At 41.0% G+C, this 16,814-nt stretch overlaps 1 protein-coding gene across 1 annotated transcript; it reads left to right on the top strand.

The window, feature by feature from the left end:
* Positions 1-218: 218 nt before the first annotated feature.
* On the top strand, positions 219-15,169 carry RAC1 (Rac family small GTPase 1). Its single transcript, XM_062588565.1, has 6 exons — positions 219-422; positions 6,841-6,912; positions 8,312-8,429; positions 12,439-12,501; positions 13,240-13,399; positions 13,562-15,169. Exons 1-6 carry the CDS (start codon positions 388-390, stop codon positions 13,690-13,692), a joined length of 579 nt encoding a protein of 192 aa, XP_062444549.1. The 5' UTR covers positions 219-387; the 3' UTR covers positions 13,693-15,169.
* The last annotated feature ends 1,645 nt before the right edge of the window (positions 15,170-16,814 follow it).

Here is a 16,814-nt window from a genome sequence, read left to right as displayed (position 1 = left end):
AGCGCTGCCGAGCGGCGCCGAAGCCTCCGCGGTGCGTCGCGGCGGAGAGACCCGAGCGCCGCCGAAGCGCCCCGAAGCCGCGGCGGCGCCGTGCCGGGAAAGCACGAAGCGGCTCGGCGCGCGGGTGGCGCCTCGCCGAGCGCGCCCGGGGGCGGGGCCGAGCGCGGCCCGGCCGGATGTGAGCCGTGCGGCCGCTTCCTGTTTCCCCGCAGTCCTCCCTCTCCCCGCCTTGGGTGGTGGCCGCTGCCTCGTCCCCGCTGCCAGGCACAGGGCGGAGGCGGCCGCGGCCCGGTGCGCAGACCGCCGCCGGCTCCCTTCTCGCGCGGCGCTGCCCGCTCCGCTCCGCCCCGCCGCGCCCCGAGCAGCCCCCGCGGCGCCGCAGCCCCGATGCAGGCCATCAAGTGTGTGGTGGTGGGCGACGGGTGAGTGCAGGCGCCGCGCGGCCCTGAGGGGCCCGGGGCGGCGGGAGAGGGGGCGGCCGGGCCCCGCCGCGGGCTGGGGCGCGGGGGCTGCCCGGGGCCGTGTGCGCCTCCGCGCCGAGGGGGCGGGCGGCGGCCGCCTTCCTGCCGGCGGTGGGGGCGGCAGCGCGGGGCCCGGCGGGCGGGAGGCGAGTGGTGGCCGCCGGGGAGGGGACGAGGCGGAGGCTGCCGCGGGGGCGCAGCAGCGCGGGGTGCCTGCAGCGCTGGCTCTGCACCCGGGCCCGGGGGGTGGGTGCCGGCAGAAGCGGGGCAGGAGGGTGCGTGCTCCGGCCTGGCGCTGGGCAAGGCCGGGCCGCTCCTCGCGGCCCCGCGTCCGGCCGCTGCCGCTCCTGCCTGTGTTCCGTGCGCCCAGGGCGCGCCCAGGCGGTCCTGGCGTGGTAGCAGTGACTTCATCGTGCTCTTAATGACATGGGCGCTCTAACACTGGCTTGGAGTGCTGTTGCTGAAAGTAACACCGGGCAGACACTTTCTTATTGCTGTTTGTAGCTTGGTTTTTGACATTTGATTCTTATTATATGACTGACGGAAAGTGCTGAACTCTAAGCAGATCATAAATGCTGTGGGCAGAAGCTGATATTTTGCACACACACATCTAGGCCTGTAAGGCTCCTGTCTAAAGGAGACAGGTAAAGCAATTACAGTACAAATAACTAACTTATCTGTGAAGACATGCTTCCCCTACAGCATTCTTGTGTGCTACGCTTGCAGTGTTCTGGATGTGGTATTGCTTATAACCAAAGCAACTTGTGAATGCGTTTTACAATGAAATTAAGTGTGAGTTTAGCTGCTGGATTTCAGTATAAAAAATGCTGAAATTATGGTGGAGAAAGCTTGCTGGGGGGTATTCAAAAGCAGCAAACACACAAACTCTATTCCCATCAGCTCAGAGGCATTCTTTTTTTGCTGAATGTCTGAGCTCAGGGGAGTATCATAGGCCAGCTGGGAAACAAGACTTGTGTTATGCAGTTTGAGAGATTTTTTTTTTTTTTTTTTTTCCTGTAGTAGAAACAAAAATCCCAGTGTAGTCTGAGCATAATTGGTATCACAGCAAACTTAGCTAAATGGTCTTGCCACTGCCTGTGTAATTTCATGCAGTGCTTATTCTTTAAGTTACTACATCTCTAAGGTACTTTAAGATGTGGAATCTCTAAAAAGGCTGAGTAGATTTATCTTTCCATCATAGTAAATGATCTAACAAAATCATTTTGGCTTTGCTTGCTGTGCAAGGTTCTGAGCAATGAGAACATGAAGTCACAGTTTTTCCAGGATATCACTTTCTTGTGATCTATTTCCCTGATACTAGATAAAGCAACTGTGGATTGTTCTTTTGGTTTAGATTGATTTTAAAAAATAACTGATCTATTTTTCTATTACTCTTTTCAAATGAATGATATTGTTTGTAACCAAATGCTATAAATAAACGCAGTGCATCGTGCTGGAGGGGGGGGGGGAATTTGTCTGCTGCTTCTATATGATTTGAGAACTCAGGATAGACAAACTGTTTGATGTATTCATTCAGCAAAATAGTTTTTCTCATCGCTTGCTTTGTAAATACCATACCACTTCCAAACTTATTGCTCTTCATCTTGGGAATGGAAATGGTGTATTTCTGCCTCGAGCTTTGTACATGTGTGAATAAAACGCAGTCATTCAGATCTGTTTTTTTTTTCCTTTCTCAGTTAGAAACAATTATTTTTCAAGACCCTACTGAGATATCATTGCTTATTTTTGATAGCTTTTTATATATAATGATTTGTTTCCCTGTGCTGCTGCTTCAGAAGTTCAAGCTTTACAGGTATTGCAGAAAACATGTAATGTTTGGTTTAGATAAGGCTAAAGCTTTAGTATTTCTGTAAAACAATACAAGTTAAAGATTGCTTACATAATACAAAACTTAGGTACTGTTTTACAAAGATCTACTAGGAACAGAATAAATAAGGCTGTAGAAGTACTTATGTGACCGTGTTTTGAAATTGTAAATAGGCCATTTCTGGTAAGTACCTCATGTTTGTTTTTAGGGCTTTGACTAGTGTCAACTTAGACATCTAGAATGGCTGGAAAAGCATGGCATATAATGCTGGTTGTGCTAACATTTTACCCTAGTTTGCTGCTTTGCTGTGAGGATTATTTGAGGAGAAATAGTTGGCAACTGTTGCTTTGACTTCTTGATACAGAGAATTAAGATTGAGCAGGACTTGTGACTATGCCTCCACCTGAATAACTCTACAAGACTTGTTGTTGATTGAGACTTGTGAAAAAGCACTGGTGAAAGTTACTTTTAGAATGAAAACAAAAGGTGCTAACTTAAAAAGGGGGGGGGGGAGCTGTTTAGTGGTGTGGAATCTCAAGTGATCCACTATAATGTTGAGGGAAGTCTTGCCCATTGCAGAAATGATAACTGGATGCCACAGAATGGTCCCTGTTTGAGATTTTACTTAACTTTTAGCCTTGGCTGCTAAAACCATGCTGTGTTTGATTTGATAGACCCTCAAGAAGAGGAGGAGGAGAATAACTGGCTTTTTGTTGCGTGTAATGTAGTGCTTGTATAAAATGCTGAACACTTGAGATCTCTCCAATGCAATCTGTAGGGAGTGCAGTGACTTGAAATTTGGAAACAACTCTTATGCTTTTCAAGATAGAAAATGTAGTATTGTAGATACTGAATCATGTATTTGGGAAAGGAATCACAGTGAGTAAAATAGCTTATTTGGAAGGGTATTATGTAACTAAAATGACCATAGCAAAAACGCTTTCTGATCTAATGAGCATACTGAAGAAGTCTCACCCACTGTTCAAAGTCTTAGCGGAGACCTGGGCTATACACCTTGTTTGCCAGGAAGGTAATTCATGTGGATCAGAGGAAGAAAGAAATGACATAATCAAAGCTTTCTGTGAAGGCTGCCACTGTTTGCAGATATAAACATTTAAGGAATTAAAGAAGCAAGTACTTCAGCTGGCTTCCACTGCTGTGGCTGGAAATTGGAGCTCAATTCTCACAAGTGGTTTTCAGCTGTGGAGTAGCAGGAGCCTCTCAACCACCTGTGCAGCTCCAGAGCCTTTTTGATGGCAGAAATGCTGGGGCAGATCCTCTGACAGCATTTTTGCTGTGTGTCCCTTCACACTGCCTCTGGGAGCTCAGTGGGAAACTTCCTAAAACTTATTAGTGTAAATAAGGCCAGGAAAGAGATGGTGTGTTGTTTCAGGAATTAATGTACATACGGTTTTATAAATAGATTGATTCCAGGATGGTACCAGGAAACAACCAGGAACTCTCTGCTCTCTTTTATAAGATTCTCACTTTTTAAGTAGTTAAAACACTGCAGCTTTCTGTAGGCCTTATTTTAATTACAGTCAAATGTTGCCAGTTTCATTTGATTTAATAGTGGGTGGACAGAGCTGTGATGAAGTAGTTACTAGAAATTGTTATGACTAATTCTGCGTTGGTGATATTTCAGTTTCTCCGTCTCCAGCTTTTATATTCAGGGATTTGTATTTTGCCAAACAATTAGAATCCTCAGGGAGTTGCTTTAATACGAAAGCTAGATAGTGTATTAAAAAACTAATGAAGTACTTGGATCTGGCTTGTAAAGGTAGGTGTTAGTGTTCGCTTTTAAGATTGGTGACCATACAGATCTGATTCACAGGGCAGTGGGCCAAAATGCAAGGAAAGCAGGAAACCTGGAAGGGAACAAGTCTGAAATGGGGTGGTTGGGCGTGTGTGTTCTTGTTTTAATGACTCTGCCTGGTTGGTGCTGCAGCACCACACTACAGGCACCTCTGCTTGGGATGAAATCTTTCACCACCTTCCTGGACTCCTGATTAACCAGAGCAGACTCACCAGTTTCGGTGCATGGTGAGCAAGGGAGCCTGAGTATGAAAAAGTCCTTGATCCACTGCTTAAAAAATGTTAGTTCAGCACCGATTTGTTAGATGCTTAAGCTATCTGTAATGAACTTAACTGGAAAGTGGAGGCTCAGATCAACTGGGTTCTGGAGGCATGAGAACGCTTGGCCTCGAGCCTCCGGAGGGCTCTCGAAGAACCGGGCCTTTGCTCCTCTTGGTACCTGGGTGGTTTTTACCTTACAGGCTAGGATAGCCAGCCTTGTAGTGTTGGGCTGCAGTTCAACAGTGCCTTCAAAGCGATCTGACTGAGCTGGCCCAGGGAGCTGAGCTGACAAGCTGACTTTACTGGAGGAGGAGGGGAGTGAATAGTTTTAATTCCTTGTTCTGGCTGGTTGTGGAGTCACATGGGTGCTAGCCCAAGAGATAAGATGGGACCTCCCCTTCTGACAGCTGTTAAATCAGCTTAGCTGTGTTGTCATACTGCTCCTCCAGTTCTCCCGCAGACTTTACTGAATGGTAAATTCCTATTTTGCTTCTGCATACAAGTATATCTCAGGCCTATTACTACAGGAAAATGTTTAGAGACTGTACTTACCAAGTGCAGAATTAAATGCCTTAATTTTTTTTGTTGTAACTTGGCACAAAAGAGTATACTGTGAATGTAAAAATCTCAGACCCCAGCAGACTGGGATCTTGTTTCTTCAGAAGCAGGTGTGAAGAGTAGTGAAGATGACTATATGGTATGATTGGAGAGGGTTGCAGCAGATGGGATGTTATGCTAGTGTCAAATTAAAAACAAAACTAGGATTTAAAAGCAAGGATATAAGATGAAATCCTGAATGGATTATTTCACACACTGAAGCATCTTTTATTTCATAGCTCAGTCGTTTAGGGTAGTGTTATCAAATGTTGCTATCAAATAACTCCTCAGGCTAATGTAATATTGAACTGCTTCAAGTTTAATGGGAGACTGGTTATGGGTTGAGTTACAATACATGTAGTAATTTCTGGTTTGTGACAAAGCTCAGAATTTACTCAACCTGCCTTAAAATGTGAGTCAATTGAGAAGGTTGACTAGTTAGGGGTGGGTGTTAAATGATTTAAAATAACTTATTGAAGATGATCTTTGGCAGATTAACTCTATACACTTCCAAAGCAAGAGAAGAAATGTGATGATCTAAGTGAAATGTACTTACTGAAATTTAGGTATGAATGCCTCTGAACATTTGCAGCTGGAGACTTAGCCTTGACTAAAGCTTATCTGTCAGATGTTCCTTTTGCAAAAGCTGAAGGTAAACGGATATTTTTAGCATTAGAATTCAGTTCTTTTGTGCTTTTTTTATAGTTAGCTGTAGTTCTAGACTAAAACTTTCATGAATTTACTTCAGCTTGTGGAAAAAACAAGTTCAGAAGGTTCATGTGTCAAACTGGTACTAATGGCAAGTGTATGTGTGTAAGTACCTTAAGGTTGAAAGCTGCTTCTGACTTGAATAAATGGTTGAAATAAACATCTGCAACAAAATAGTTTTCCTTGCACAGGAGTTTGACTGTTTGAGAAGAGTAATCAGGGAAAATATAATGCAGCTGGGGATTATCTTCTTTGAGAAACTGGTTGAAGTCATCTTCTGGAATCTCTTATTTGAAGAGCATAATCCTCTAACAACATGAGAAACCAGTCTGGGGACCAGTCTGCAGTGTCAGAAATGCTCTTTGTGGAGTCTGTCTGTACATTTTTTAAATCTCAAGCACTTCCACCCCTTAATTAAAACTAACAGTGGGTCAATTATTTCTTTAATGCTTTACTCTAGATAAGATATGGGGGAGAGGGAGGAGGAGGAGGGAGCTGGCTGCCAGAGCTTGGAAAGAAATCTGGACCTGAGCCTTGTCCTGCCCCGTTATCTGAGGCTGTTTAGGGTTAAATCTGTGGGGGGAACAGAGCTCCAAATGCTTTCTTCAGTATTAGAATAACTCATCTGTAAATTAGTTTGAAATATCTGAATTGCTGAAGAATGCATACAGAGTGTAATTTTATGTTATTAATAAATATTGTGAGGGTTTGTATTTCTTTCAAAAAGTTGAAAATGATCTTGGGAAGTTTCAAACTCTTTCAAACTTTGTTTTCTAGAACATTATACTTTTACAACAATGTTGGAGTTGCGTAAAGGCTGTCTTTTTTTGGATTTTGGGGAGTTGCAGCAATAGCAGTCTTGACAAGCATTCCGTCACATGACAAGCAGATGTTAGTAGTCTTGTCCTATTTTTTTTAACTAAAGGCTAACAGAAATCTGACAATTTACCATTTTTGCATAATTAAGAGATGTTCACATTAGGCATGTTTTCATTTCCAGTGATGCTAAGAATATAATTTTCTAGGTCTTTTCTTGCACAATATTGACTTGCGACAGTCTGAATTGTTCCTTAGATAGCTGAGTATAATAGATCTTCTCCCTTAAAAGGGATGCTACTTCTGATTATTCAAGGTGAATGCTTTTTACATGTGAACTTCCTCTTTTTACAGTGCTGTAGGTAAAACATGCCTACTCATCAGTTACACAACCAATGCATTCCCTGGAGAATATATACCCACTGTGTAAGTACTTAAAATCTTAAGAACTCATTTATGTCAACTTCTGCATGCTTATTGCTGTTCCAGACTCCTCGTTTGTATTGTTTGACTTGGCTGCAAGCACTGCTCAGCTTCATCTTTAAAGGCTTAACTGAGTATCTAGGTGTATTTAATGAAAATATTTTGGGCTGTTACTGTCTGGCGTAGTCATACCAGTGGTGTGTGTTCATACTAGCTCAGTTTTTGCCTCTGCTGTGCCTGCAGGTGCCATTGTCTTTTAAAATAGCATGTTATTTCTATCTTAAATATCATTTATAATAAGCAGTCCCAAGGCTGAACACTCTGTAAATCATTATATTCAGTCAGAAATAGTTCATTTACGTGACTAGAGAAGATTTTTTTTTTTTCCTTCTTCCTTCCACTTTTTCTGTTACTGCCAGTCCTGTGCTAAGCCAGCCACAGCTTCATACTCTTCAGCCATGACTGTGGGGGACTTGTTTATTTTGGTACTTCCCATTTGCTTATATCTGAGCATTTAAGGGTTTGTTGATGCCAGTATTAATGCATAATGTTTCCCTTTTGAGCATCTAGTTGTCTCTTCAAAAATAAATAAATAAAAATAAAACAAGCTTCCCTAACTTTGGGGGACTTCTCTATGAAATATTTATCTAACTTGCTCTCAGTATGTATTGATGAGTTTTCAGTTAACACAATTTTCAGGTGACTTTAGTTATTCTTCCAAGGCCTTGTCTTAATTACTCTTTTCTTGACTTAGGATTCTTTGCTTCTCCCTCCCCCCCCCGCCCCCAACTGCTTCTCTGTCATGGTTCTGTATTAACGATATCTTCTCTCAACTTAGTTTAACCTTAACAAATCATTAAAGCTCAAAATAATGAATGAGGTAAATGTCTTTACTGAAGTAACATTGCTAGTAACTTCAATGTTTTGTAAGGGGGTTTTGGAGTGTGTGGTTTTCTTGATTATCAAGCTTATGAAGTTATTAATATTAATCTGTTGTCTTTTAGATGCCTTGATTGTTGCTCATGAATTCTTATTCTAAATGTTACAAAATGCAAGACAGGTTAACTTGCTGATGAATGCCTCAATAAGACCAGAAAGCATTTACTAAATGAATCTCCTGCTTTCCTGTACTTACTGGGATTAATATTTCTATCAAAAGAGCGATTAAAAAGATGACCTCTGCTCAGGCTGGACCAAGTCTGTCTTGCATATTTTTTCCTTCTACTACTCAATACCAGACTCAGTATGTACAGAATTGTTTTCTGGGGAGCAGGAGGATGGAGTGAAGAACCTTTTTTTTTTTCTTTGTACACTTCCCAGTTTGGACTCTAGAAAATCCTTGTGCTTCTTAACTTTACTGCACGTAAGTGCAGCTGACTTCTTTTTTTTTTTCGCTTTTTAGTTTTGACAACTACTCTGCTAATGTAATGGTTGATGGAAAACCAGTCAATCTGGGTTTGTGGGATACAGCTGGCCAAGAGGACTATGACAGGCTACGTCCACTATCCTATCCACAAACAGTAAGAACAACAGTGTGAAACTTGAAAATGTGCACAGCTTTGTCTAATGTGCAAGCTGTTTTGAATGCTGCTAAAACTAATGATCTTGCATGTAGAGTTGTATTTAATAGTAACAGTGACCTTTTGCAAGGTGCCCTCTTCCATCCCTGATACTTTACCTGTAGTGTACAAATGTTGCAGTTTGCATCCTTATGTGCAATAATGCATGTTGGCTTTTGTGGTTGCAGCCTCAGAATTAACTAGAGTACTTGACTAAAAATAAACTTGGTGAATAGTCTCATCAGCAAATCCATTGATCTTTAAGGTTAGAATGCCTGCCGAAGACAGGATTTGTTTTTGTTTTTAGGCATGATGTTTGGCTGCAACATGACACTGTCACTGCTAAGCACTTGATTCCATTTAGTCTCTGGCTTTAAGATGTATTAAATGTGAAAGAGGCAGTATTAAAGAAAAATACCGGTGTTGACAGGCTGTGTTGTAGCTTTCAAATGTACTTAAGCCCATGGCTATTTTATTGCTTGTAGCTTGTGTTATAACATGAATACAACTGTATCTTTGACTTTCGTGCTTGCAGCTGGTTAAGTCCTGACTGTGTGCTGCATCTTTCTTTCTATAAGATGCTGAAGTAATTTGCTCTTTTATTTCCAGTGCAACTTCCACTATAACTTAGTTAATCTTTATAGACTAGTTCTCTAAAGATACTTTCTGTCAAGTATCCTTTAGAGCTAGGTTCTTTAATCTGGCAGAATTGTCCTTTAAATAAAGGTGATATCAATGTCAAAGTTGCAGGTTTACTTTTGTTGTAAACTGCCAAGTATATGATGTTCCATGTTAATAATGTAAAATGCAGAATTGCTTCAATTCTACAGTAGAATTGCTTTCTTGAATAATGTGAATCCCATCTAACTTTTTTAGTAAACTGGTCGTAATTCACTATTGTTAATTAAATGCTCATTAACTCACTAACTTCTACCATTAGGCTTTCCTCTCAGTTATGAGACCCAAGATGTATACAATCTTGCCAGTTGTAGACAGAGCTAGTAAAAATGCCAGAAATAATCTATCTGTCTTTTTAAAGAGAAACAATAGGCACCTGCAGCTTTGATCTAATTCATATTTAGATGGTTCTTAGGAAGAGTTTAACATCATAATGTTCTTCAAAAAGTGTCACAGGGTAGAAAAAGGTACGTTGAAAGATCACTTGAGGCAAAGTGGAATTGCAAAGGAGAACGTAGTTCCTCTCCTGTGTTAACGGGACGGAATGTATGTGTGTCTTTAGTTTGATAATGTGTCTTTCCAACAGACTGGAAAAGAATGCCATCTCTAGCTAAACATACTCTTTGGAAAATCTTTTTTGTAAAAGCACATAACTCTCATCAGTCATTCAGATTCTGTTTTTTTTTACAGCAGAAACTGAAAATGAAAGCTAGGTGCTAAGTCTTGAACTTCCCATGACACAGTCTTCAGATCTTAAGCTTGTGAAATTCATCATTACTTAGTAATATAAAAAGACACTCCTTCCCTCCCAGAAGGAGGCAGAGAACAAGCAGTGGAGCTCTGGGAGCCTGACTTCTGGGAGCAGTCAGCCTCCCCCTGCTTTCTCTGTGCTACTTAAACTCCCCCCTTGCATGTTCTGGAGGCCTCTTGTCCCTGTATCTGCCCCTGAACTACCAGCTGGGCAAGATGGGAGCAGGTGTTGCAGATTGCTTGTGTATCTTGATCAGCCAGCAGTTCAAAAGCTGTTAGCTTCCCAGTGAAGACTTTGCTGTAGTAGGGGCATCAGTTTGTATCTTTTTCCTTATTTATTCTAATTACATTTGACAGAAGGTATGAAACTCCTGTAAATTTTATTTGAAGTCACCCAGTATTTCAAAAAAATGAGGGCAGGGAAGAAGTTGGAACAGAAAGGTGCATAACCTTGTTTGCGCTGGTTGAAAGAATGTTATCCCTTAAATCCATTTTAGGAGTAACTTTATTTCATGCTGTTATTAGGTTGGAGGAACCAATGGTAAGAATATATCTTCCAGTCTGACAGATCAACCTATTGCCGTATGTAAAACTTTCAATAAACTTCAGTTCCAAGTTCTGTTGTCTTGTCTTGCTTATTGATAGTGATAAATTGGCCCCTATTTTTTTTTTAACAACAACTTTTCTTGGAACTATGTAATTGTTATATTTGAACTCTGTTACTGCATCTCTTTAAATGAGTTGCTTTAAAACTAAAGCTTTTGTGTTAAAAAAATAGCTTTTCCTCTTATTTACTGTCTAAGACTGATAGTGTGCAAGATGCCTGAAACCTTCAAATAATGCCTTGCTCATGGTCACACCAGATCTTTGATCTCTGGAGTTAGCGAAGGAGAGAATCTGCGTACTATGCAGAATTTCAATCACTACGAACTTCCAGAATTGGAAAAGAGAAGTAGTGGCCATAGTATCACAGTACTTGATACTGTTTTATCTTTCTTCTTCTGGGAAGCTGCTACGGAGACTTGTTGGGGTGATGCATGAACAACTGGGTTGCAAGTGCTTAGCAGTGCAGATGTCAGATGCTGACCTAACCAAATGCCTTGAAATGCAGCACAATCAACTAACACTCTGAAATGCCTGATTCTTTAACACACTTGTTACTGGAATAAGTACAGATAAAGAGGCAGGTTTGGGAAAGCTGGGATTGTCAGAGATGTTTATTGGGTTTTGGGTAATAGGGCAAGATTAGAGTCTTCAGCTGATCAGGTGTAGCAAATTCATCTTGTGGCTGTGCAACACTAGAATTGTTCAGAATATGTAGTGTTTTCTGAAATGCATATTTTACAGCAGTTGATGTAAACATGTTAAGTGTTTTCACCTGACTTACAATCTTCCTTTCCCTTTCAAATGAAAGGCAAGAGGTACCAGAACCCTAAACACCTGCTTTATGACACAGGAGATTCATCTGAACATAAGGAAACTTCTTTACTCTGGTGGCTGAACACTGGGACAGGTTGCCCCAGGGGAGGCTGTGGAGGCTCCATCCTTGGAGATGCTCTGACATGGTCCCAGGCAGCCTGCTGTAGGTGACCCTGCTTCAGCAGGGCTTGGACCAGATGATCTCTGGAGGTCCCTGCCAGCCCCAGCTGCTCTGTGCTCATCTTCTTTGTACTGTCCTGGGCTTTAGGGAGGGAGGGGCCTAGTGTGTTGCTTGGAGTTTTTAATACTGTTTTGGATCTTAATTTGGTTATAGAGAAATTCTGAAGTCTTTCTGTACAGATGTGCAGTAGCAGTAACAGTTGTACAAGATTCATCATATTATGTTAAAAATAACGATAGTGGAAATTGGCTTACAGGATAGAAGAAGCGTTACTGAAAAGGAAAGTACTCTGCACAGTAATTTATTTTTGTCTTTTATTCTGTACTGTATGCTTTTCCTTTACAATGTAAGATTTCTTTAGGAATAGTATAACCTTATTTCAGAAGCTAGTATAACAGTAACACTTTGTAACATGCTTTGCTAATGTACCTGTTTTAAGACTTTAATCACTTAGAGGTCTGCAAAGAACATTCAAACCTAGTTTAGAAGCCAATGTAATGACTCTTCATTACTTGCAGTAATTACTGCATTTACTTTAAGATACATGAAGTGGTTTATGTTTATTTTGGAGGATTTTCTTTTTCCTGAATGTCAGTGCAACAGATTTTAAATTATTTTTTAAAAAAGACATTTAGGGGAAGAAAGCTGCCAACACAACTTCACTAGTATTTAGTTGCTGGCCACTGCAATAGCTGATTATGAACATGATTACGATCTGCTCTTGTCGTTCCCCCCCACCCGCCTTTGCCTCTGCTTGTAGGTGCTTGGGAATGGATTTCCTGCTGGGAAAACTAGCTCCAATGTCATGTTCAGCTGCATCGTCAGCTGTGCTGCCCGCAAGGGTGGTGTGATACAGATGCTGCTGACATTGGCCTCTTTACAGTGACAGGTGCTGTTGCAGTGTTAGCTCTGCTGGGCTGACTTCTAACACTTGTTTTCTAGGATGTGTTTTTAATCTGCTTTTCCCTCGTGAGCCCTGCGTCCTTTGAAAATGTCCGTGCTAAGGTAAGTATCATCCTCTTATTTCTAAGGGTTCAGTGTAATGTTTATTTTACCACAGTTTCAGGAAAATGTTAGGTGATGTCTGGCAGACGGTGGGAATTCTGATCCAGAACTTTCTGGACTTAAACAAATGGATTTCTACCTTCTCTGAAGTTCAGGCACCTGCAGCACCTAAAGTACAAATCACTCCTTGATGCAGTGATAGGACATAGGTAAAAATGTTGTTCGCTGTAAACTCTTACGGTCACAATCAGAAAGTCTCCTTTTAATGCATTTTTTAAATGTTTCTTTAAATTACATATAAAAATTATGCTGATACCATCTATTCCTCAAGTCAGCCAGCATTCAAGTACCTGTGCTGCTACTGTTGCCCTCTTTCATGTTCATGGACAGCTGATCTGCAGGGCACTGTGGAGACTTCAGCAGATGGCTGCATCCTCACCTCTAAGAGGTGACCTCCACGGGTGAGCGAAGTGCAGATTAGGGTTCTCAATGTCAGAATAAGCATAGCCTTTAACAAGGTAAACCTTAAAAGTATGTGGAAACACTTGGGGCTTAATGGAAACAAAACACTGATGTTCTGCGATGGTATGCGCTCCTTAGTACATTAAGGAATGGAGCTGACATTCTCCCCTTTACTGCTTTGCCTGACTCACCCTGCTGCTGTGAGCCTTTAATCGGTGTGTTCAAGAGCCTTCCTGGAAACCTGCCCACGCGTACTGAGTGTGTTCTTTCTTGCAGTGGTATCCCGAGGTGCGGCACCATTGCCCCAACACCCCCATCATTTTAGTGGGTACCAAACTTGATCTCCGAGATGATAAAGACACTATTGAAAAACTGAAGGAGAAGAAGCTGACTCCCATCACCTACCCACAGGGCCTTGCCATGGCAAAAGAGATTGGTATGACTGAAACCAGGTTACTGCTGGTGATTTAACTATTTGTGGAAGATGTAGCTTAACCAAAAAAGATGCCTGGCCTTTGCTGTGGAGTTAGCTTAAAGTCGTGCTCTCCGTAACTGCAGGAAACTGCTATGTAACTGCAGGCTTTTTTGCTTTCCACAGGTGCAGTGAAATACCTAGAATGCTCAGCACTTACACAGCGAGGCCTCAAGACAGTGTTCGATGAAGCTATTCGAGCAGTTCTTTGCCCCCCTCCTGTAAAGAAGAGGAAGAGAAAATGCCTGCTGCTGTAAGAGCCGCCCTCCCCCACCCCCGCCGAACCCCGTGTGCTTTGCTCGGAACAATGGAGCATTCACATCCAATGCCAAGTTCTTCTGTTATGAATTAGTTCTCTTCCGTAAAATTTTTGAACCAATCAACAATTTCATGGTTTCATTTGTTTAAAGTATGAAAGTTAATTTTCATTCTACTAAAAGCAAAATCCTAAAAAGACAAACCTATGTAAAGCCTTATTTTTAAAATCCTCTTCTTGCTCAATTAAGTGTTGCCAAACTATCTGCTGAACTAAGTTGCGTTGTTGTGCTATAAACACTAAGCACTAAACTTTTTTAAAGATTCCTCTTGAAGATGACTCTAATTTGTGTTAGGAAATGCAAAAACACTTTATAGTTTTTCACAGTAAGTAACAGTACAGTATAATTAGCAAAACATTGCAGTCTAATGTGTTTTATTAAATGTTTTCTCAACCTGCGGTCATTGCCTACTGTTGTATATCAAACCTAGATCATTGACAATGACTGACAACCTTGAGTCACAGTGTAAAATGCTTTATCATTGGTAAGGGCTTGGTTGCAATTTAGTTCTTGTTGCTGTGATTTAAAAAAAATAAATAAATAACTATTCTTACTGAAGTGTATCTACTCCTTTTGACAGCATTGTATTGTGTAAGTGAAACATGGGGTTCAATCAGATGATAGTGCCAGACAGTGTTTTGACACTGCACAGATCAATTCACACTACACTGTCAGGGTAGTTCAAAATGAATTGACTTTTTATTACAGGTTAAAAATTGGTGAATGCTTTCCCAGACCTGCTGTAGTGGAAGAGAGGTTGATGTTCATAGGTAAATTCCTTTAAATTTCAAGTAGGGCATTCATTTAGTTACAATTCTGAACCAGTCATTCCCACAACTGTTGCATAGTAAATGCTTTTCTTGTAGAATTTCTTCTTACTGAATAATATAGCTTGCATTTTAAAACCTTTCATGATAGAATTCTGCTTTTTTGTAGATTAGAATTTTCAAGCATATCCTTATTTTTGTGTTACTTCTGACCCAGTAAGTTATATGCTTTCTGAGGAGCTTTTAGTCTACTAACTAGGTGTAAAAATCATGTGAAGCACCTTTACAAGTTTTAGTAATTTTTATATTTTAGACCTCTATAAACTATGAACCTTCCCAACTATCACTATTTGCCAGATATCCCATACTGTAACATTACTAATGCAGACAAGTGTTCTTTGTCACCTACATGTACATGTGCATCATAGATTGAGTAACGGTAACGTGGGTCTGTGAGGTTCTGTAAGTTAGTGCTAATGTTCTGTACATCCTAAACACTGGCAGGAATACGATGTTGAACTACACCCTTTCAACCACTAAAGCAAAACTTAAAAATGGAGTTGCAAAATTGTGAAGTTTTTACATTGATCTTTTGCTAATGCAATTAGCAGTATGTTTTGCATGTAAGACTTAATAAATCCTTGAATCAATGTGTGGTAGTGTTTGAGTTTCTGAGCAAGTGTTCTAATCTCACTTTTCTAAGGTCTGTGACTAAGCATTCTCCTTGTGCCAACAGCAGCTTGGCAGAGGTCGCCCAGGGACGTGTGCGCTAACCACAGGCTCTTTCAGAAATGCCTTAATGTTAAGAACCAGCATTAATGCAGTATCTGGCAGCATTTTGTTGTAGGCCTGTGTGTGTTATTGTTTGAGTTGTTACTAGCTGCTGCTGCATTTCAAAGATTCTTGACAACCAGGAGAAAAAATGAATGCAGATCACAGACTGATTGTTTCTATGTGCAAATGACAAAGTTATAACTGTATAAAGGAAAATGTTGCATGGCTTAAAGGTTTGTAAAGAACAAATGTACTATTTGTAAAAGAGTTGTTGACTTACCTTCCTCCATGGCATCCAGCCACTTGAACAGCTATAAGCTATTAACTTTTGCCTCACACCCAGAATAAGATAAATTTTTAAGAGTACATTTTATTTTCTCTCCACTTTGTATCATAGTATGAACATCTACAGTTAATTATTCTCAACCACATCATATTGTTTCTTATTTTTAGTTTTTTTTTTAATTAAAGGAGTTTGAGATTTAAAATTTTTTTGTTCAGAAGTCATGCTAGAAACAAGCCATTACATTTTTTTCATCAGGTCTATCATACAAATGACTTTAAATTGCTGGCAGAGTTATAAATTAGTATTTTCATTAGTCACAGCTAGAACTAATGACTACAACCAATAAACACAGGGCATGAAAAATTAATCTCATTAACCATCATAAATAGTTATCAGTTACGTCAGATTAAAATTAATAACAGCAGTCAGGTGTGTCAGCAAATACAAATCCCAGGTAGATAAAGAATATTGCACATTTATATCCCAAGCAGCATTTAAACACAGCCCTCACTGCCACCACCACCAGGAATTACCCTAGGGCTGCTACCAAGGTCTGTAAGAAAAATAGTGCAATAAGAACTGCCTGATAAAACCCAGGGGAGGCCTGCCGTCGTGCTCGCACGTGCCAGACGAGCACAAGCGTTTGCTTACCGCTTTCTGCTGGTAGAAGACTGAGGGCGCAGCTAGCTCAAGCGCTGCCCTTTTGTTTTCACTTCAGCACCTTTCATGCAAAGAAGTCTAGGCTTTGCAAAGGTATGTAATAGGCTACGAAGCTGCAACAATGAAGTTAAGTGACTAAGAAGCAGAACTGGAACGGGACTTTATTTTTTAAAGAAAAAAAACAGAAAATAAAAAAAGTCTTACAGTGCACTGCCTAACCAACGGGCCAGGCTCTCCGCTCACCTGTTTCAGACGCATTGTCCATTGACTCCCCCGTGCTCACATGATGCAGTAATGCACATGAGGAGGCTAGAATGTGCCCTGCTGTTCTGTGTGTTGTGTTTTTTTTTTTTTTTTTTTTTTTTTTGGGGGGGGGGGGGGGAACGGGACACCTTCTATATAAATGCAGAATAGCTGCTTTAACCAGCATACTAGTATGCAAGGAGAAGCTCTGCTTGTTTTAAGCAATATGAGGAGAGAGCCCCCCCCCCAAAAAAAACAAACAAACAAACAAACAAAAAAAACTATTTGAAACCTGCATTAAAATAAAAGGAAAAAAACAAAAAAACAAACAA

This window comes from Rhea pennata, chromosome 15 (genome assembly GCF_028389875.1).
Source record: "Rhea pennata isolate bPtePen1 chromosome 15, bPtePen1.pri, whole genome shotgun sequence".
Classification (NCBI taxonomy): Eukaryota; Metazoa; Chordata; class Aves; order Rheiformes; family Rheidae; genus Rhea; species Rhea pennata.
The sequence above is the reverse complement of the archived record's forward strand: the minus strand, read 5'-3'. Positions and strand labels throughout refer to the sequence as shown.

Excerpts from the sequence above, each read along its gene's own strand:
- RAC1 (XM_062588565.1), top strand. The coding sequence starts at position 388 with ATGCAGGCCATCAAGTGTGTGGTGGTGGGCGACGG. Across the intron at positions 6,913-8,311 it reads GGAGAATATATACCCACTGT|TTTTGACAACTACTCTGCTA; the intron begins GTAAGTACTTAA and ends TTCGCTTTTTAG. Across the intron at positions 13,400-13,561 it reads TGCCATGGCAAAAGAGATTG|GTGCAGTGAAATACCTAGAA; the intron begins GTATGACTGAAA and ends TGCTTTCCACAG.